Source organism: Sus scrofa, chromosome 14 (genome assembly GCF_054392235.1).
Source record: "Sus scrofa isolate SSC_HxYL_T2T_F1_AM1 chromosome 14, Sscrofa_HxYL_maternal_Yorkshire_Landrace_v2.0, whole genome shotgun sequence".
In the NCBI taxonomy this organism is placed as follows: domain Eukaryota; kingdom Metazoa; phylum Chordata; class Mammalia; order Artiodactyla; family Suidae; genus Sus; species Sus scrofa.
In genome coordinates, this window is record NC_139396.1 from 155,091,026 (window position 1) to 155,113,060 (window position 22,035).

The following is a 22,035-nucleotide window of genomic DNA, read 5'->3' on the forward strand; positions in this document are numbered from 1 at the left end:
GTCGTCTTAGAGGGTCCGGAGGGTCTGCATATGTAACAAGATGGTGCAGAAGCTGCTGGTCCGTGCACTAGCCCTTCAGATGCAAGCAGCCCAAAGTCACATGCTTTGTTACACAAAGAGCAGAGACTAGAACTCAAGTCTCTTGGGTTCCAGACCCAAGTACCCTCCCCCACTATTTATTTCCCTTAGCTTAATGAAACAGAGAATAGGAAAATCAAATAGGAACAGAGTATCGTCAAATATTATGCACACTGGGGCGTGATTTGTAAACAGCGTTGAGTTTTTTTTTTAATCTTTACCAATGAACTTGATTGACAAGGATGGTATTTAATTATCGTTTTCTTTCAATTGTGCTTGCTTGGACAGTTCCTTCCTCAATTTCAGCTACAGATCTGCTCCTTACAACTGGTAAAAAGTTTTCTGATGACTTGTCCTCTTACTAATTTTAAGGGATAGTAGGTGTTGAAATTCTACCTAGATAGTACAGTAATACTGTTTTCCAGGGTTGGAAATTACTTGGCTGAATTAGCCCCTTGGAAGATAGATTAGAGGAGTAGACAAGCACAGAGCCAAGTTGAGGCCCCAACATTCAAGTTCAAGTAAAGCACCTGAATCCACGTGGGAGTGTTCCACAGAGCCTGCCGTTCCTACTTTCTACACACGCATAAGGATTGGCTATCTGGTCTCCCTACTGACTGCATGTTAAGAGACAACAGATTGGGGGTGCAGGGACTGAGAGGGGGGCACCTCATAGAAGAGCCACGGTGGCACTGATGGAACTGCCAACAGCTAGTCCGAGGCCAGAGAACGAACGGTTTGGAAAATCAGTAAACGTTGCCAGGCTGTCTACGTGTCACCATAGGAAGCAGAAATACCCACTAAACTCAACATCCTTTGTGATATCTCTGTATTGCTACCTTGAACAACAACTGTTTCTTCTTAATGAGCCTGAATCATGCAAATTAAAATCAGCCACACTGATCTGTGTTGGCCGATTTTACATCTGTATTTTACGGAAGCGTATATGCTTGATACATACGGCTGACTTATTGCTTGCCTTGTTATTTTTCTTCATTTGCAGCTCCAGTCTCAACCACCATGACCTCTACACCAGGTAAAACCCTGTCTCCTGTCCTGTACATGCCTCTCCTTAGAGTTCCATTTATCGGACTAGGCTGGTCCATGGACATTTTGTCCCTAACACAGCCTCCGTAAAAAGAGAAACCCAGGAGCCCTCTGCCCTGGTATTTAGGTTTCTTCTTTCTTTATACAGATTTCTCTTCAGCCTCGGCAGAAATGACCTCGCCATCTGGTAAAGGTTCTCCCATTTTGGTGTTTAAATGAATGAGATTAGCTTCTTCCTGGTCATGTCCTATTTAGAAAATGAGCCCACTTAATGACTGCTTTGACCACAATGCTAACTTTATTTTTAATGTTTTCGAGTGTCCTATTTTTAAATGTCCTGTTCTCTTTGTTCATACAGATGTATCTTCAATCTCGGCAGAAGTGGACACCCCCTCTGGTAATGTTTTCTCTCTGTCACATTTCTTAAGTTAAATGCGATTAACTCCCCTCATCCTATTTAGCAAATGAACACATACACCGAAGATTTTATCCACAGAATAAGCCCCAATGCAAACAGAAATCCCAGTGTCCTTTTCACAGAAGTTAAGCTTCATGTTTTCCTCATTCATCCAGACACTAGAAGCCCAAGATCAAGGGCCCAGCAGAATAGATACGTGGTGAGGGCTCTTCCCTTGGGTTGGGGAAGGCCGCCTTCTTGCTGTGTGCTCACAGGGCCCTTGCCTGGTAGGTCCTCCTCTAGGGAACACGCTCTGCCTATTGCCCTGGTCTTAGGTGTGCCCACGGGAGGCAAGAGCTAGAGGTCCACACTGCCACCTGCATGGCGGTGTGTGTTATGGTTCGCGTGATGCTTTGACCGTCCAGCGACCCCAAAGGCGCACACTAGAGAACCAGGTTGTGATGGTGTTGGTTCTACCCAATTATTCTTCAGCAAGCACACGATTGTTGGAAAAAACATTCCATTTTCTTTCCACTCATGTCTGAGTTTGATTCTTCTTTATTCATAGATACAACTCCTACTTCCCGCGAAGCGCCTCCTTCTCCAGGTACCTCTCTGCTCTTTGCAGTAGCTCTGGTGAGCGACTTTGTGAAAAAGCCCAGCCCAGAGCAGCACTTCCTGTTTCCCCAGCAGAGGTCAGGAGAAAGGAGAGCGGCTGGGAGGTCCCAAGCCTGTCCTCCATCACTGGTTCTGATTCTGAACGTGGTGAAGGAATTGCAGGGACAGGAGAAATAGGATAAAATAGCATTGAATGGGAGTTCCCGTCGTGGCGCAGTGGTTAACGAATCCGCCTAGGAACCATGAGGTTGCGGGTTCGATCCCTGCCCTTGCTCAGTGGGTTAACGATCTGGCGTTGCCGTGAGCTGAGGTGTAGATTGCAGACGCGGCTTGGATCCTGCGTTGCTGTGGCTCTGGTGTAGGCTGGTGGCTACAGCTCCGATTTGACCCCTAGCCTGGGAACCTCCATATGCCGTGGGAATGGCCCAAGAAATAGCAAAAAGACAAAAAATTTTTAAAAAAATAAAAATAAATAAAAAATACAGCATTGAATGTCAGTGCTGCGGGAGACCGTGGCAGTGACCTAGTGCAGTGGTTCTCAGGTGTTAGCATGCAAGGGAATGGCCTGGGGAACTTGTCAAAAGGCAGATTCTCGTCTACAGAGTAAGATTTCAATGAAATCAAATGTTAATGCTCTCTTTGCATGGGAAAAAAAAATTTTTTTTTTGCAGCCACAGATCTGATTTCAACAAAAGTGACACCATCCCCTGGTAACAGTCATATGCCTTTCGCTAGATTAACCCTTAGTTTTACAGTCATTTGCACAACCTTCTTCTGTCATAAAGCCCAGTGTTAGGTTTCCCATCTTGCTTCCTTCTGTAGATTTTCATATGGAATTACAGCACCCAAATGTGATCTCTCTCTTCTGTAAGATATTTCTCAAATCTGACTTGGTTTTCTTCATTTCACTGTCAGCCCCTGTAAAAATCTGATCCATTTGAATTCCTCCTTTCCAAAATTCAGTGTATTTATAAGGCTTCTTTTCTGGCCATTTAATAAATGATTTGATTTTTGGAGAATAAACAGCACACAACACTACTTGTTACATTTTGATGCAACTTAATGGACAAGGAAATAAAACTTAATGGATGGGTATTGCTGTCCCCAACTGAAGTAGAAACTTTTTTAAAAGTAATGTCTAAACTTAGAGAAAATGTTCAGCTCTTTTTCAAATTTAAGTGTAAATATGTGACTCCCAAGACATGCATTTTTAAGCTTAATTTTTTTCTTTTTCTTTTTTACAGTTGTGGGTTCAGTTGGTGAAGAAATGGCCCCTTCACCTGGTAATTTTTATTTGTCTAAGCACTAAAATTATTATTCCATCGCTAATACTATTAGGATCCTATTTCTTTTTCATTCAAATTTCCTACCCTTTACTGAAAACATCTATAGCTTTTAGGTGTATATGTGCAGACACTTTTGCGGGTCGGAAGCCCCAGATTCACCTCCTGAAACCTCAGAAAATGTTTGCCTTTTTTCATAGTTCAAACAAGAATGGTTATCTTACTTCCAGTATCACAGCAACTATTGACAAGGAGAGCAACCATCCTGGACCAGGATTTTTCAGTCACAGAAACTGATGCCAGGAGTGTTTATTAACTTTCATGAAGCATCTTCTATGTGCCAAACAGAGCAGGAAATGGAAAAATCATCACTAGCAACCAATGTACATGAAGACAAATCATCTCCCACACATTGATGGATGGGGCCCCACCGACATAGCATAAACTTTATTTTTTTAATTAGTTTTACTTTACTTCACCTTTTTTGAAGTATAATTATATGCAATAAGTTGCACACATCTCTGAGGTTTGCCTAGTGCATACCATAGCCATGGAACCACCACCACTATCAGAGCAAGTGCATGTTCATCCCCAAAGTTCCCTTATGCCCCCTTGCCTTGCAGTAAAGCCCTTCCACTTCCCCCAGCAAGCACTGATCTTCTTTCTGTCACTATCTATCAGACTTGTTTTTCTAGAATCTCATTTAAATGAAAGAAAATCCTCTTTGCTTCTTTGCATCTGACTTGTTTTGCTTAACAAAAGCATTCTTGAGATTTGACCAGATGATTGATTGCGTGTAGTGGTAACTTGTTTTCCTTTTTTTTTTTTTTTGCTTTTCCATTGTGTGACTATACCCCAGTTTATTTCTCCATTCTCCTATGGATGGACATTGGATTGTTTCCAGTTTCTGCCTGTTGTTGAGAATTCTATGTGTAAATCTTTCTCTGGATACATGTGTTCTTTATCTTGAGTAAATACCCAGGAATGGAATAGCTAGGTTACATGATATCAGGGTTTTTTATTATTATTAGGGTCTATTTAATGTATAACATTAGTTTCAGATGTACAACATAATGTCATATTTGTATATATTGCGGATGAGCACAGTTATTCAAGTTAATATGCATCACCAGACGTAGCTAAAAATTTTTTTGAGAGAACTTGTAAGATCCTCTCTCACCTTTCAAATATGCAGGACAGTGTTATTAACTATAGTTACCCTGCTGAACAGTACATCCCAGGATCTATTTATTTTATAACTTGGTATTTGTACCCATAATAGAGCCCTCACAGTTCAAACGTTGACTTTTAGTCATGTAGAGTGAAAGAAATTTCACTGGACAGATTTGGCCTTCTTGTTGTTGGGTTTTGTTGGGGTTTTTTGTTTTTGTTTTTGCTTTATTTATTTACTTATTTAGGGTTTTGGGGGGGTGGTTGGCATGTGGCAGTCTCCCAGCCAGGAATGGAATCTGAGCTACAGGTGAAACCAGAGCCAAAGAAGTGACAGCTCAGGGTCCTTAACCCACTGAGTCACTAGGGAACTCCTAGATAGATTTGTTTTGCTACCTCCGGGCAGTACCTCATTTTAGAACAACTGTCTTCCAAAGATTTGGAGAGGGTGGTGTCTTTCGTTTGTTTTCTTTGGATTTTTCGTAGTTTTGTTTAAAGATTAAGTTCCTAGGTATCTGGAAACAGGCTGCTCATCGTGGCTGTTCCTGGAGAGTCTCAGTTAATGCAAAAGCAGACGTAGAACTCTTTCCACTCTTATCTTTTCTATTGTAAATGACAAGTGACACACAAACTCCCCGATGCTGGTGGGGTGGGGGTGGCGGCGGGCGCCGGACGGGGCCTCCTCCCGCCTGATCGCCCCCCCTGCCTCCCGCAGACCCGCCCCTGCGCCTGGTGGGCGGGCGCAGCCGCTGCGAGGGCCGGGTCGAGGTCCGGCGCCAGGACGTGTGGGGCACCGTGTGCGACGACCACTGGAACATCAAGAACGCGCGCGTCGTGTGCCGAGTCCTGGGCTGCGGGCGTGCGCTGAGCGCCCTGGGCCGCGGCCGATTTGGCCCGGGCTCGGGGCCCATCCTGCTGGACAACGTGCGCTGCGCGGGCACCGAGGATGCGCTGGGACACTGCGCCCACTCGGGCTGGGCGCAGCACGACTGCTCCCACGAGGAGGACGCGGGCGTGGTCTGCGCAGGTACCTGGGCTCCCCGGCCCCCACCGCAGGCCCTCCCAGGGTGTCCCCAAGGCTCCACCCATTCTTTCCTCTCCTAGGAGGAAAGTGCAAAGTTCTGTTCCTAAGGTCAAAATTCACTACCCCGAGGATGCTCAGGCCGGCCGCGGCCCCGGATTCTAAGATAACAGGGCATATTTGGTATATAACGGTTGTGGTGAGTGTTTTATACAGGAGGGGTATTTTCCTAACTAGTTTTTTCTCATTCCAGTTCAGCGCAGTATTTATCCCAAAATATACCAAAAGGTTGTGAGGCCAAAGAAAGGAGTGATACTATGATAAGATGATTAAGGACATAGAACTTACCGCTATTAGACTACAGTTTGTCCCCCTCCCATTCACAACCTCTGACAAGAGCATCAAGGGCACAGTCCTAGGTAGACCCCCCCCAAAAAAAACCTTGACCTGGCCCTCAGAAGCCAGACCCCTGCTCTACACTGTGTTCCTGTGCCCTTTTCATCCAGGATCTCCCTGGAATATATTTTCATTGTTGTTTTTTTCTTTTTAGGGCCTCACCTGTGGCACATGGACGTTCCCATGCTAGGGGTCTAATCCAGGCTACAGCTGCCGGCCTACACCACAGCCACAGCAACTCGGGATCCGAGCCACATCTGTGACCTACACCGCAGCTCACAGCAATGCCAGATCATTCACCCACTGAGTGAGGCCAGAGATCAAACCTGCAACCTCATGGTTCCTAGTTGGATTTGTTTCTGCTGTGCCACAACGGGAACTCCCTACCCAAAATATTTTCATCACCAGGTATCTTTTTTGGCATGCTGACTCACACAGTCAGACCTCCTTCTGAGGAGAGGCATACTTCCTTATATTTGCCCTACATGTGCCCACATAAGTCTCATGGAGTGCCTGAATTCTAAGATTTGGTGAGCAAGTCTTAGCTCACCTTGTCAGTTCCATTCTTAGTTCTTTACAGGTAACTCAGAGGAATCATTGCTGTTCGTTTTACCTTTCTGTGGGTTTCTCTTGCTCTGCATTGAAAAGGAGCCCCGATAGCAAAGCCGTCAGAGTTCCCTTGAGACAAGCGTTCTTCCACAGAGCTGTGTACACTGAGTCCGCTGGGGTGGTGAGTCCGCCTGGGGTCGTGAGGTCCCTGTCTTCCAGATCTCACTTCAACTGTCTGTTCACAGGTCCAGCCATTTCTCCTGCTGGCAGAGGCCCCTCTGTAAATGGTAACTCATTTTCCATTCTTGGGTGGTACACCAAGGGGTTTCCCGTTCCTCGGGTGTAGCAACCAAAGAATCAGCGGTCCGGGGCCAAGAATGTCTGCAGGACTGAGGGATTGGGCAGGCCATGCTTCCTGGCCTGGGCTCTGGCTCTGGGTTACCAGCTCCCCTGGCTTCGGTGCTGGCTGGGAGGCCTTTGATAGCCACGAACTGCGTATTCCCCAGCCTGAGCTGCCAAGCGTGCCGTGTGCGTGGGAAGGGCCACCGGCCAGAATTCCTCCACAGGACGGTGTTTGTAACCTGCAAAGCCCTATATTTACTATTCTCTGGCTCCCACAAAGCTTGGTGTTGATGACACCATATCCTCAACACTGCTTTCCACGGGTCGGAATCCCTCCCTCCAGCTCCATCAGGAGGCCCTGGGCCCTCCCTCCCTTTGCATCACCCGGGAGAATTTTCATGCCATTGGACTCTGGCTTTAATAGCTGCACCAAACGAGCCCATTTCCCTACCAATCACATCTACTGCTAGCCCCATTGTCCCTGTCCCGTGCTTCTGCACAGCTGACATTTGCTTTTCTTTGTCCTCCCCCCCACCAGGTCCAGCTGAGTCTGTTGTACCCAAAGACAATGGTAAAGTCTTCTCCCCTCCTAGGGTGTGAGGCTGCGGAAAGAGGAGCCAAGAGAGCAGTTTTCTGGGGAAGAAAGACCAGTCTGTGGGGGGACCAGGTTCTGCTCCCCGCCCCGCCCCGAGGTCTCCTGTACCTCCAGCCCCCCACGGGGCTTTAGGAGGTTGGAGAAGAAGCCCCTTTGCACACCCCCACCTTGGCTTCCGCCCTCTTTCTCCAACCTGCCCCTCATGCAAAAGCCCAGCGAGATGCACATCCAGGCTCAGGTGTTCTCAGCATGTGAAACGAGCTGTCCTTGAAATTCTTAGAGGAGGCTCTGACTCACGGCCTGAGGGACACGTGCTGTGGGTGGGATTCCCCATGGATATGATGGGACATTGGAAAAGTGGGGGAACGTAAAGTCAGTGAAAGTCAAGTCGAGGGTAGGGAGTGACGCGAGCCCAACCAGCCCCAACCCAGGGCGCTGGCCAAGGGGCTTTTAGAAAGTGAACTTGCACTCACACTCCTGAGTGCCCGCATGTCCAGTGTACCGGGTTCTCTCTGTGAGTTTCTCCCCGTTCTCGTCCTTCTGCAGCCCAGCTCACCTGTTTGCCTCACCTCTTCCAAGTCGTCATTGACCGAGGCTACCTCCGGAGGCTGGGCTATTCCTCCTGGGACATCCACATGAACGACGAGCTGTGTCGCCCCCAAGTCACAGGGCGCTACCTGGTCTTCAGCATTCCCTATGGCCGCTGTGGCACCGTCCAACAGGTATGAAACTGACCCTTCTAGGTCAAAAAAAGAGAGTTGGAAAATTCAACATCTGGGTAGGGACAGGAAAACCACAAGCCATGACTTTGTTTCTGAGTTCACTGAAGCCTGGAGCAGCCCAGTAATTTGTCTAAAACTTTCCTTCCTTTTGAGATCTGGGATACATACTGAATTTGCATACATTGTTATGCAAATCACATACATGTAATTGCCTGCATACATAGACAGTAACAAGTGCAGGGAGCTGATGGACTGATGGATGGGTGGGGTGGATGGATGGATGGATGGATGGATACTATTCTCTTAGCTGCAAAGCTAAAGCATTTTTACACCATGCTTCTTTATTCAGCGCTAGCGCACACCTACTGTGTGCGAGTCTTGCTGTGGTCGTGGGGAAGAGAGATGACCTGTCTGCCCGACTGCTGTCTTTCTAACCAGGTTGCAGTTCCAGTGTTGCTTTCCAATGTGGAAAGCAAATACTAGGACATTTATGTGTAATGGAATAAATATGTTTATTTCATCTTCCTTAACCACTGCTTATTTCACAAAAAGGTAGCATTGAAGTTAAGGAAAGAAGTATACCAAAGATACAGGAAGAATGTGTAACCGCCAAATTATTTTAGTCGGTGTATTTAACAGTGGAACATGTTCCAAAGCAACCCCATGTAATTCATCTGTTCTTTCATATCACTGTTGAGACACTTGCCAAAAACCCCCACAAAACACTCAAACTATCGAAAGTCAAATTTGTTCAGACGGTCTGCGTGATGCTAGCTATCCGCTTCAGCTCCATACTTCATATGTTGTCTGTCGGGTTATTCTTTTGCTCTCAAAATTCTAGTTTTTACCTCAGAGGTTTCTGCCCCAGGAATCCTGCTGGAAGCCCCTCTGTGTCCAGGAGGAGGGAAGCGTCCCCACCCCACCCCTCCCCCGCCAGATGCTTCTCAGTCATCAGGTTGAACCCTGCAGCTGTCCCCTCCAGCCCTGGCTGGCCCAGCTGCCCCTGCAGGCCCCGTGGCTGACCACAGTGCTGGGGCCAGAGGACAGAGCAAGTCAGGAACCACCTGCAGTAACGACCAGCGACCAGTCCCAGGCCACCTGTGGGGAAAATGCCACTACCAAAGGGTCCTTTGTCTGATTTCCCAATCAGTGAATGAGCAGCCTTCTAGGTCCTGAGGACACAGTGGCCCCTGAGACTGACAGGGCCCCGGCATCATGGCTCTTACATTCAAGAGAAGGAAGGCAGGCCCAGAGTAAATATGCAAAGAGAGTCCTTTACAGTGAAAGGGGTTCAGAAGATAATCAAACAAGGAAGGGGATAGAAAATGCTCTGCAGTGACAGGTCACTTGGATAGGGTGGCCCGGGAGGCAGGGCCTGAATAAGAAGATGGAGCCAGGCACAGAAGAACAGGAGGAGGCCTCAAGTAGGGGGTCGGCCAAGGCCAGGGCCCCAGGCAGCAGCCAGCTTGGAGAAGTGTGAGAAGGAACTCAGGGAGCCCAGAGCCTGGTTGCAGGTGGGCAGGGCCATGCGGGCCTGGAGTTTAGCTTTCCCTCTATACTCTGTGCTCTCAACGAGCACAACAGCCTCCTCCAGGGGGAAGAGAGATGGTGGTTCTTAGGGGCAGAAAATGGAAAAGAGGGCAGAGCAGTGTGAAACACAGCTCTAAGGTGACAGGGCCGTCCTTGGAGGGTTTCAAGGCAGAATGTCACCGGATCTGAATTGCACGCCAAGGCTTCCTAACCCAAACACCCCTGGGCAGGACGGGTCCCTGGCGTCATGCTGGGCTATGGGAAGGACGCCGCCTGCCGGGGACAGTGGCCCCCTGCTCATCAGCCTTCAGCATCCCCTTGGCCCCTTCAAGTCCTGTTGGATTTGAAGGAGTAAGTTTGAGAGGAAGGTCCCCAGGGTCAGGCCCACAGCTCACAGGGAGCCAGGACTGGTCTGGGGAAAAGATCAGAGCCCGGGGTGGGGAATGGTTGGGGAGGGAATGGAATGTGTGGCAGAATTTGGCAGCCAGCGTGGGCTTCCCACCGCATCCCATATCTCACAGCTTGGCCTTCACAAGAGGGAGGAAGGGAGTGGAGGCTCCCTGTGTGCACCCCACACTCCAAGAAACAGGACATAAGGTCACCCCATCATGCCTCTGGGTACCAGAAAGGTCAGGCCCAAGGCCTCCTGCCCTCCAGCTTGTCAGCAAGCCTGGGGGGAGGTGCATGAAGCAGAGATCTCTGCTCAGGGACCCAGGAGCGCCAACGCTTCCCCCTCCTCCCAGGAAAGCCTCGGCTCCCTCAGCTACTCCAACTCCATCAGAGGACGAAGACGGGGCCACCCTGGCCGAGTCATCATGCGGCACAAGGTGCCTCAGCTGAAGTTCACCTGCAGGGAAGACGGCCCGGCCGTGGTTGACGTCATCCCTGGGGCCAATGTCCTGAGGGAGGGTGCCGGCTACGACGTGTCCATATCGTTCCTCGAGTTGCCCGTGGCCCAGCACGTGGGGAGCATGGGGCCGCACCACGCCAGCCGGAGGAAAGAGGTCGTCCTCCAGGCCACACTCCATAGCCCTGATCCCAGGCTGAGGCTCTTCGTGGATACCTGTGTGGCTTCTCCGGATCCCCGTGACTTCACGACTGTCAAGCATGATTTGATCCGGCAAGGGTAAGGAAAACAGAAGGCCCTCTTTGGTGGGCTGTTGATTTATGTGGCCTTCCTTTGGGGGACCTTGGCTCCCCACCTGGTGGTCCTAAGTCCTAACATTGTGCAGAGTCCTCATCACGCACCCCAGGCAGAGCCCTCTGATCCCAGCTGGGGACAAATAATTGTAGGAAGTCTGGACAACTTCCCTTGAGTCCCCAGAGAGTCGTGGGAAGAGCCCTTGCTGTCCCTGACTCTGTCTTCTTATTCCACCCTTGCGTACTCCTCTCTCCCTTCTCTTTAAGTTTCATGACTATGATGGGCTGGTGGGGTATCCCAGGCTAAGCTCTTAATAGTGATGAGATTTATTCTGGTGCCTTTGGTTAAACAACAGATTTGCCAAATTAGAACTCTGGCAAGTTGCTTGCCTTTATAGCCCCCTTGTCCCCTAACAGGGGCAGAATACTTATGGATGGGCAGTTGACAACCAGTGTGAAGTCAACAAAAACTCGTCATTTACTGATGGCAGCTTCAGAGTGGTGGCGAGAGCCACAGCATCCTTAAGCCCATGAGAAGCATCGTGGTGCCTGGTTCCAAAAGCCATAGAGGGACAAAAGGCAGCACTTTCTACAGGCAGTGTGAGCCATGGTGTAGAAGGTGTGCAGATGTGCCACTAAACTGCACTGGATCAGAGTGAGAAAGTTCTTCCCTTTTTAATTCTCTTCTTTCAAAATACATCAAGGACAGAAGCCAGAATTTAACAACTGACATACCTTTCTTGTGCTTATTTTAGGTTTAACTTTCTCTTTTTTCTCTAGTTTCCTAAAGTGGAAGTTTAGATTATTAATTTTAGATCTTTCTTCTTCTCAAGTACATGAACTTAATGCTATAACTTTCACTCTGCACACTGCTTTAGCTGCATTCCACAAATTCTGGTCAATTGTGTATTCATTTTCAAAATACTTTTTTTAATTTCTCTTGAGACTTTTTCTTTGATCTGTGAGTTACTTAGAAGAGTGTTGCTTAATTTTCAGATATTTAGGAGTTTTCCAGAAACCTTTCTGTTATTGATTTCTAGATTAATTCTGTGGTGATCTGATGTGTTTTCTGTGATTTCTATTCTTTTACATTTGTTAGAGTGTTTTTTATGGTCCAGAATGTAGTCTGTTTGGGGAATGTTCCACATGGACTTGAGAAGAATGTGTATTATACTGTTGTTGAAATGTTCCATAAATGCCAATTAGATCTAGCTAACTGTTGGTGCTGTCTGAGTCATCTACATCCTTCCTGATTTTCTGCCTACTGGGTCTGTCAATTAGTGACAGAATGGTGTTAAAGTCTCCAACTATAATAATGGATTTGTCGATTTCTCTTTGCAGCCCTATCAGTTTTTGCTTCATACATTTTGATTCTCTGTTCTTAGCTGCGTATACATTAAGGATTGTTATGTCTTCCTGGAGGATCGATCCCTCTTCATCATTATGTAATGCCCCTCTCTAACGATTACCCTGGCTCTGAAGTCTGTTTTGTCTGAAATTAGTGTAGCTAATCCAGCTTTCTTTTGATTGGTATTGGCATGGTTAATCTTTCTCTATCCCTTTACTTTTTTTTTGTCTTTTTGGGGCCGCACCCACGCCATATGGAGGTTCCCAGGCTTGGGGTCTAATCAGTGCCATAGTAGCCACTAGCCTAAGCCACAGCCACGGCAACACCAGATCCTTAACCCCCTGAGCGAGGCCAGGGATTGAACTCACAACTTCATGGTTCCTAGTAGGATTCATTTCCACTGGGCCACGACGGGGAATGCCTCTATCCCTTTATTTTAATTAATCTTTGTCTTTATATTTAAAGTGGGTTTCTTATAGCTATCATATCATTGGGTCTTGATTTTGTTACATGTGCTCTGGCAGTCTCTGTCTTTAAATTAGTGTATTTAGACCTTTCATGTGTAAAGTGATTATTGATAGAGTTGGATTAAAATCTGCCTTCTTGGTAACTGTTTTCTATTTATTGCATGTGTTCTTTGGTTCTCCTCCCACTCTCCTTTTGCTGCCTTCTCTGGTTTTAATACAACATTTTATATGCTGGTTTTAATTGAGCATTTTGTATTATCCCATTTTATCTCCTCTCTTGATAGATCATTCACTTCTTTCCTCAAGTTTTTCATTAGGTGCACTAGTGTTTTACAAAGTACATTTTTTAATAATTTAAGGTCACCTTCAAATAATAGAGCTACCACCTTTAATCTCCCTCTTGAAAAAATAGAACAGACAACAGTTCTAACTAGAATTTAATTACTTTTTTGTTTTTATTATGTTTATTTTTCAGTTCCCTATTGTTTCTGGCCAGAAATGGAGGTTTTTTCCCCCCTTCATGGTAGTTTTATAAAAAAAAAAATTTATAATTTAGCTTTATTTTACTATTTTATTGCCACACCTGCAGTATATGAAAGTTCCCAGCCTAGACTTGAACCTGCACCTCCCCAGCTACCTGAGCTGCTTCAGTCAGATTCTTAACCCACCGTGCCACAGCAAGAACTCCTAAAAAGTTTTTTTTTTTAAATAAAAGAAAGAGTGGGTAGTGGGAAGAACTCCATTTGAAATTCCGAGGTCTGTGTTCAAGCCTGATTATTTGAGGCAGAATAAATCCACACCACACTTTAAGTTAATCCTCTTGGCCTGGGGTTTTTCTTTTCATCAGGTGCATCAAAGACAATGCTTATGTCAACCTCCACTCCCACCAGAAGAACACAGCCCTGTTCAAGGTCAATGTCTTCGGCTTTCTCACCAGCTACGATGTGATCTACCTGCAGTGTAAGGTCGCCGTGTGCAAGGCGGAGGACCGCTCCTCCCGCTGCCCCCAGGGCTGTGCAGGGAGGAGTAAGAGGGAGGCAGGCCCCACGGAGGCCACAGAAGAGCAGATGGGGCATTTCCAAATGGTGGGACCACTGGAGATCCACAAAGGAACTGATCAGAGAAAGACCCTTGCCTGAGTCCTCCCAAGTTTCACATAGATCTCTTAGAAATAGAAGCGAATTCTCTTTCTGCTCAACAGAGTAGTAAGTCTGACTCATCTGAGGTGGCCCACGGAGAGACAAGTAAAAGGAATAGCTCAAGAGGTTCTCTCTGAGGTTTGTTTGTAAATAAACCTTCTCTGCTGACTCAGTGTCTGAAGCAATCGCTGTCTTCACAGCTACGAGTGTCGCATTTCCTAACTCTTCACTATTAAGAATTGATCATTGTTGTAAATTGTACAAAATGTTATGACAATTGATTATCTCTTGATACCACATTGCCAACTTTTTTTTTTTTTTTAACTGACTCACTCGTTAATGTTCAGCTGCTATTAGGTGGATCATTTTGTTTCTGTCCTTCTGGTGGTGTGGGAATTTAATTTCAGGTCTTACCAAGAGTCTTATGAAAAATAAACTGTCAGAAAGTCACTGCTCTTTTTTTTTTTTTCATCGAATAATGGGTCAGTTGAATCAACCATGTCATTTACTCATCATCCGTTCCTTAAACAAGCTTCGTTTGTCTGTTCCAAAGAGAACAGATTGGGCCTTGGCTTTGTTGATTAAGCTTGCAAATCAGAGTCTGAACAACCATCACAAGCGGCCCCTCGGGACTGCTTTGTGAATGACCCCGTGCTTAGTTTGTTTCCCAGATCCTCAGAGTATTACAGGCAACTTGAAAAGCACACAAAGAGAGGTGAGCATATTGCCACATCCTCCCAGGAAAGAAGGGCAGAATCTGCTCTATCCAATCTGTCTTTATATCTTAACAGGAAGAGACCTGAGCTGGGCTCCGTACCCTCCAAGTTGTCTCTAAGGAGGCAGATTTTTTTTGGTTGTTTTTCAGAACTATTCAGTAACAATATTTAAAATATGAGCCCTCAGGTCCAGGATATTGTCCCCATCTTTGGCAATAAATAGCATGTATGAGATGAGAATGCAGTGTTGTCAAGTTCCCGGGGAGGAGGGCAGGGTTCGGGGCGGGGGGCCGGGGAGCGAACCCTGAAGTCCTGAGAGATGAAAATCTACCGGGGGACCTGAGAAGGGACATTGTTTCTAAAGGGAGAAATGTCAGTTGTGTTCAAAACATGCCTTTCACTGACAGCTGTCTTGGTAACGTTAAGTTCCCTGCTTATACATCGTAGAAATTTTTGAAATGTAAATCCTGGTCAATTTGATGAAGATGTCATCTTTCTATCAGAAGTTAATTATCTGTCACAAGCAGCTTCGTCCTCAGTCACATGAAATAGTGATTTGCGTATCTGGCATCTGTTTTGCATGCGTCTTTCAAATGAAAAAAAAGGAGTTTTTCCCCAAGTAATCAAGAGCTGCTAGAGTTTCTAATTTCACAAGTTCATCTTCCCATTAACTGGACCTATCCAAACTGTGTCGAGAAAGTAGGGGGCTGGCAGTTTCCAAAATTAGCATCAGGAGTTCCTGTCGTGGCTCAGCAGTTAATGAACCCGACTAGCAACCATGAGGACGCAGGTTCAATCCCTGGCCTTGCTCAGTGGGTTAAGGATCTGGTGCTGCCATGAGCTGTGGTATAGGTCAAAGACGTGGCTCAGATCCTGTGTTGCTGTGGCTGTGGTGGTAGACCAGCAGCTGCAACTCCAATTGGACCCCTAGCTTGGGAACCTCCATATGCCGAGGGTGCAGCCCTAAAAGACAAAAAAAAAAAAAAAAAAAAAAAAAAAAAGTCTATGCTTTTAGCAAATCCCTAGTGTGAAAAGTGTTCACAATGAAATGATGGAATTTTTAAGAATAAATAAAGGTCCAGTGAACTTCCAGTTCAGGTTCTCCGGTACAGTTCAATGGATGGGAACCAGGAAGCTGCCCTTTCCAAAAGCACTCAGGGTGAGTCTTAGGAATGGTGACATTTCAAAGCCATGGCCACTGTTCAGCAGCTCATGCCCCACAGATCAAAATGCACTTAACGTGGAGAAGCATGCACCCCGCAAACCCAAATGAGTGGAAGCAAAAAAAAAAAAAAAAAAATATCCAAGGGAAGCCTGCTCTCTCTAGCCAGAGAACTAGCAAAGGGGCAGCCAGGCAAAATAGACAACTTTTAGGCAATAATTGTTCTGCTCCAAACACCATGGGTAAAACTGTGGCCCTGCCCCCAGCCTCACCAGAAAGGTAACGTGGGGAGCCTTGACTTCAGCTTGCCCTCCGTGCCCCTCCCCTACCCTTTTTCTCCACTCCCCAGGGTGGTATCAGAGAAGGTGGAGAGAAGGGCTGGGACTTTCACCACTTGGGACTTGCACCCCCAAGTCAGGTGGAGGCCAAGGTGGAGTCCTGCACTTCCAGCTTCTCCCAGCAGGTCCAAAGCACCCCTTGAGTCTGCTGAGACTAAGGAAAAAAATAAACTTATGGATATTATATATTATCATAGACTGATAGCTCAATAGCTCCACTACAAAGGATTTTTTAAATTCCTAATGATGGGATTTTACACACTCTAGTGAGTCATAGTATTTGACAGCTTCCTTAGCATTATACTCTTGCACCTGACGCACCTCTGAATAGCCCTCCTGTGTGGCCACAACAAATGTTAGCAGACCTCCCAAGAGATGGGCAGTTGATGGGCCAATGACTAGACAGTTTTTAAAAACGTAACTTGGGAGTTCCCACTGTGGCTCAGTGGTTAACAAATCTGACAAGGAACCATGAGGTTGCAGGTTCAATCCCTGGCCTCGCTCATTGGGTTAAGGATCCAGCATTGCTGTGAGCTGTGGTGTGGGTGGAAGACTCGGCTCAGATCCTGAGTTGCTGTGGCTCTGGCATAGGCCAGCGGCTGCAGCTCCAATTAGACCCCGAGCCTGGGAACCTCCATATGCCACGGGTTCGGCCCTATAAAGACAAAAGACAAAAAATAAATAAAAATAAAACGCAATTTGATTTACCCATTCTAATTAAGTTCTTAAGTGTTTTCACATTGGGTTAGAAAAGATTTTTTTTTTGGCCACACCCACAGCACACGGAAATTCCCAGGCCAGGGGTTGAACCCACATCATACCAGCAACTCAAACTGTTGCAGTGACAACACTGGGTCCTTAACCCACTGAGCCACAAGAGAACTCCGAGTTAGGAAGGATCCTGGCAGTAGTTCCATTTAAGTTATACAAACAAGGAATTCCTGTTGTGGCTCAGCAGTAATGACCCCTGGTTCCACTCAGTGGGTTAAAGATCCGGTGTTGCCATGAACTGTGGTGTAGGTCACAGATACCATTCAGATCTGGCATTGCTGTGCCTGTGGGGTGGGCCAGCAGCTGAAGTTCTGATTTGATCCCTAGCCTGGGACCTTCCATATGCTGCAGGTGCAGCCCTGAACACACACACACACACACACACACACACAAAGTTGTACGAACAAATGCAGAGGAGACTCACCCGCATAGCCACTGGCGGGAGAATTTGGAAGATCTACATGGAAATAGCAAGGAGAAGATGGAAATCTGATCTGGGGCAGGAACGCAGGCCCCTAAAGGCTTCTTCGCTGAGGGTAGGGATGCTATTATATCCATGGCGTATCCCCTAGCACACCTTGTACTCATATGTAGGAGTAAAGGAGAAGGGCTTTGGGCATCAAGAACGTGGCTACCTGCTTGGCAGCCCTTCCCCCACTCTGCATCAAGGAAGTGAGGCTCAGAGACGTTAAGAAACATCCCCAGGGGCGCTAGCTTGTGAAAGGCAGAGCTGGAGCTGAACCAAGTCTAACCAGTTCTAAAGCACCTGTGTTACGCTCGTCCCTGCTGCCTACCAGAGGGGTGTCTCCAAGACCCCTTACTCCATCCTGCCTCCCTCGAGGACTCCGTGATGCCTGGGCTGCCGTGTCCCCAACGTTTAGAACACACTAGCCCAGGGCCTCCTGGATGATGGGCACGGGGCTGTTCCCCAGGGGTTCAGAGGGAAATGGGACATCCTTGGGGGCTTGCTGGTGACAAGAGAAAATCCAAGTGCACATGAACTCAGACGGGGTCACAAGCGGTAAATGCCCGGCCAGGGAGAACGTGCTCCAGGAACTCAAGAAGGACGAGTTGCTTCCAGCGGGAAGGCCTGGGGTAGGTGGCTCTGGCTCCAGGGAGGGTGCAGCTTGGAATTTGCCTCTTGAAACTCTTACTGAGACTGGGGACTCTCTCCCTCCAGGTTAAGCTCCCTGGAGGGAGGGCTGCTGTGTGAGAGCAACTCCAGCTTCCACACCCCTTCTGGCAAATTCTGCCGGCACTGAAGTTGAATATTCCCTCATCAGCCAAGCCCTCTGCTGAGAGGACTGAAAGCAGCCAAGAGGTGGCCTCTTCCAAATGCTTGGTTCCACCATGTTCTCTCCCCGTCGTCCTGGAACTAGCAGCTGCTTCTGTCATTACCGCCTGTCACCCTTTCATCTCCTGTGGTAGGTAACCACCTGTTACCAGTGAATTCTTTACCTCAAGGGAAACACACGACGCCCACTAAGCAAGGATTTTGTTCAGGAGAGAAAGTACAAATTGTGGTTACAAATGGAGAGTCTGTGATTAGAAAGCGGTTCCAGGAGTTCCCGTTGTGGTTCGGCAGAAACAAATCTGACTAGTATCCATTAGGATGCGGGTTTGACCCCTGGCCTCACTTGGTGGGTTAAGGATCTGGCATTGCCGTGAGCTGTGGTGTAGGTTACAGACACAGTTCAGATACCACGTGGCCGTGGCTGTGGCTGTGGTGTAGGCCTGCAGTTGTAGCTCCAATTCAACCCCTAGCCTGGGAACGTCCATGTGCCTCGGGTGTGGCCCTAAAAAGACCAAAAGAAAAAAAAAAAGAAAAAAAGGGGGGTTCCAGAGGCTCAGAGGAAGAAGCAGGAAGAGAGGGAGCAGATATGCAGGAGTGGCAAGGAGTGTGCCTTACTGCCTAGTTCCTGAGACTGGAGGATCTGGCTTCACCGTTCAGCAGGAGGTTCCTGTTTGCAGTTAGACACTGATAGCTGAGTCAGCAAAGATCGGTGTTAAACTGATCCAAAAAAAAATGAAAATCTGCTTCTGAAGATGTGGAGGATGGCAGGAGGAGGAATCGCAGGGTTTTTAAATGTCCCTTTGACACCAGGGAGCTCAACCCCATTCCTACATCAGGCAGCCTCAACCCCCAGAGCTCCCACCTGGCTGTTCTCCCTCCCTCTGGCGTGAATGCAGTTCCCCTCCAGGACAACGCGACATTGTCCCAGGCGGAGTAGCTGGATGAGAGTGAATGAAGCCCTTAGAAGGAGAAGGGCCAAGCCTGGAAAGTTTACCAGGGTCTGAAACTGGAAATACTCTAAGATCAATATATTTTTCCTGGGGTTGGAGATATGTGTGTTCTTCTCTAATTCCCCTTATACTGCAACATCACATTACATGCTCATTGCCTCAAGTCCCTTTAAAGTGGGTAATACACAATTTAAGTACTTTTTTTTTTCTTTTTATTGTCACACCTGCGGCAGATGGAAGTTCCCAGGCTGAGGACTGAATCAGAGCTGCAACTGGCCTACGCCACAGCCACAGCCACACCAGATCCAAGGGGACTCTGCAACCTACACTGCAGCTGGCAGCAACACCAGATCTTTAACCCACTGATCGAGGCCAGGGATCCAACCCACACCCTCACATGTCATGTTCTTAACCCGCTGAGCCACAGTGGGAACTCCAAATTTAAGTACTTTTATGCCTAACAACAATAATAATTCCGGAGGCGTAAAGGATTATTGTCTATATTGCCTTTATTCAAAAGAACATAAATATGTTATATAGTACATGATATAATGTAAACAGTATAAAAATTGACTTGAATAATAACACACTCTACTAAGAAAGAAGTACTGCTCATTGAAGGTATTTGCGCCTACCCAAGTTAGAGTCCCTCGTTTACATCACAGAAGCACGGTGGCAGGGGATCAAAGCCAGCATACAAGTTACACTCGTCGCAGCACTGCAGGTTGGGATAAGACCCAGCGGTGATGGCCGCAGCAACCTTGTCCTGGGCGACCATGGCTGGATTATTTTTTAAGGTCAAACAAACAGGTACCTTTGGAACTCTTAAGAAAAGACATGCACAAAGCATGGGATTAGAATTTCTATCTCAGTCGTCTGTTACCATTGTCAGGGGTCTCTGGGAAGTTTAGGGCCCGAGCCAGTCAAACACAGGACACCAGCCCAAGATTCAAGTGCTCTGCCCTGTCCCACCTTCCTGCCCAGCCCCTTCCTCTCCTAGGATTGCCACAACTGTAAGATCCGGTCACAGCAAATTAGGGGGAGAGAAGTAGGGGTCCCCCATGATCGCTGCAATCTGCCAGGTGCAGAGCCGACCCAGGATGGGCCAAAGTCGCTGTCCCCGCGTTCTGGGATTTACCTTCCAGCTGCCAGGCTGAACTTCCCTACAACGGGAACACCACTGCCTCTGACGGCCAATCTCTCCCATATCTGACGTTCCTTCCCCCCAAATTTAAGGCTCTCTTGTCTGATCTACACCCCTTGTCAGCTCCCCCAGGATCCCACACAGCTCAGCTTCCCCAGAGCTCTCCGGGCCCTCCTCCCCGTCCCCACGGCCATGAATGAGGGGACCCCCCCGAGAGCTCCCCAACTCAGGCGGGAGGAGACTGACTGGGAGAACAGAGGCAGAGGCTCACTCACAGTCTTCAGTCTGCAGAGCTGTGGCACCAGCCAGCTGAGGGGAGACCCCAGAGGTCAAGTGACAGCAAAGCTGCAGAGCCACCAGGCCGAGAACTTCCTCCTTATGAGCTCACAGCCCCAAACCAGAAGGGGCAGAAGCCAAGATTCTACACTCCCTCTGGCCTTTGTCTTCTCCAGCCTCCCGCTGTTCCTGACTCCCCAGGGCGTGGCCGCAGGGCAAGGAGTGACCCTGCTCAAGCAGAGCCTCGGGGGGATCCCACTGGAGGGGGTGTTGGCCGCTCGCAGCCACATCACTCACTTCAGTGCGTTGGCCACTTTGTAGTAAAGACAGATGACAACAGCCATCAGCACGAGCATGGCCAGCAGGATCCCGCCACCGATGCAGTACATGATTATGGTGCTGACTCTGGAAGACTCATCTTTATCTGGGCAGAGAAGTGCAGGCAATCAGTGAACCTGGCTCCCTCCCCATACAGCCACTTGGCAACCTCAGGATGCTTCCTTCAGTGGAGCAAGAATGAACCCAAACCGCAGGTCCTTAGGCATGGTAAAACACAAATAAGCCTTCCCAGGAGATCCCAGGGCCTTAAGCTGGCCCGGAGAGGGGAAAATGTGTTTATTTCTGAATGAGATGGGACCGAAATGCAAAATCCAGAGAGAAGGAAGGAAGGAACATGGGAAGAAGTTGTTTCTCTTCCATATGCAGTAAGGGGCAGCAGTTAATAAAAAACAGACTCGCACTTGAGCAAATGGGTTCATCCCCAAACACCTGGGCCTCCTGAACTACGTTCGTTTTCAGAGTCAGAATTAACCTCTCGCTGTACATCAGCCTTAAAAATCTCCTCTGGTAATTCTTAAGGGAATGAGGTTAAACTGCTATATCCGATAATACTAAGAATCAACCAATCTATTTTGTAAGTGATATGTGTTTCAGGGGGGAAAAAGTCTCCAATTCTCCCTCTGACAACTGCCATTTTTCCTCCTAAATCCTAAATCTTTCCAGGAAGTCAAATTTGTGTGGAATAAGCAATTTTTTTTAAAGCCCTAAAACTGGGGGAAAGTGAGCCAGGAGAGAAGAATCAACAACCCAACTGCCAAAGCATACTTACCAGCATTGATGTCGTCAAGGCTGGATGAATGCCGACAAATAAAAAAAAATACAATTAAAATAAACTTCAGGGAACAGTACATCTTATCAGGAATTTCTCAAACTTTTAATTTGAGAAAGAAAGTTCTAATTGTCCCTCTTAGGAGTAACTGAGACAAAAGTTGAGCTCGCTGTTTAGAAGCACAGAGCCACCGGAATGGACAACCCTGTCCAGCTCCATCTTCTATTCCTCTCAGGCCAGAGGCTGTGTGACATCACCTCTCTGGACACCAGCTCTTTCCTGGAGTTCTGAATTCCATTCCATGGTTAGATGCGTTTTAGCACCAATGGATATGCGGATGTCCCAATAGTCTTTTAGGTCATTTAATTTCAATCTCACCTTTTCAGGTTCTGTTCCTCTCAGAGAACATTTTAAGGTTTGACTGTTAATCAAAA

At 47.5% G+C, this 22,035-nt stretch overlaps 2 protein-coding genes across 3 annotated transcripts in view; one reads left to right on the plus strand and one right to left on the minus strand.

Moving 5' to 3' along the window:
• Nucleotides 1-14,292, plus strand: part of LOC100519221 (scavenger receptor cysteine-rich domain-containing protein DMBT1) — a 93,375-nt gene extending 79,083 nt beyond the window's left edge. Inside the window, exons 38-50 of one of the 2 annotated variants that reach the window (XM_084995788.1) lie at nt 367-408; nt 1,082-1,114; nt 1,274-1,318; nt 1,484-1,522; nt 2,091-2,129; nt 2,812-2,850; nt 3,385-3,423; nt 5,309-5,620; nt 6,805-6,846; nt 7,440-7,472; nt 8,043-8,218; nt 10,492-10,874; nt 13,551-14,292. In XM_084995788.1, coding sequence (XP_084851914.1) covers nt 367-408; nt 1,082-1,114; nt 1,274-1,318; nt 1,484-1,522; nt 2,091-2,129; nt 2,812-2,850; nt 3,385-3,423; nt 5,309-5,620; nt 6,805-6,846; nt 7,440-7,472; nt 8,043-8,218; nt 10,492-10,874; nt 13,551-13,842 — 1,514 coding nt within the window. In that variant the 3' untranslated portion in view covers nt 13,843-14,292. The remainder of the gene's footprint in view (nt 1-366; nt 409-1,081; nt 1,115-1,273; nt 1,319-1,483; nt 1,523-2,090; nt 2,130-2,811; nt 2,851-3,384; nt 3,424-5,308; nt 5,621-6,804; nt 6,847-7,439; nt 7,473-8,042; nt 8,219-10,491; nt 10,875-13,550) is intronic. The other variant, XM_084995790.1, reaches the window with a different exon arrangement.
• Nucleotides 14,293-19,564: 5,272 nt separating this feature from the next.
• Nucleotides 19,565-21,851, minus strand: FAM24B (family with sequence similarity 24 member B). Its single transcript, XM_021073275.2, has 3 exons — nt 21,602-21,851; nt 20,791-20,917; nt 19,565-19,897 (listed from the first exon to the last, which is right to left on the minus strand). Exons 1-3 carry the CDS (start codon nt 21,681-21,683, stop codon nt 19,714-19,716), a joined length of 393 nt encoding a protein of 130 aa, XP_020928934.2. The 5' UTR covers nt 21,684-21,851; the 3' UTR covers nt 19,565-19,713.
• Nucleotides 21,852-22,035: the final 184 nt, after the last annotated feature.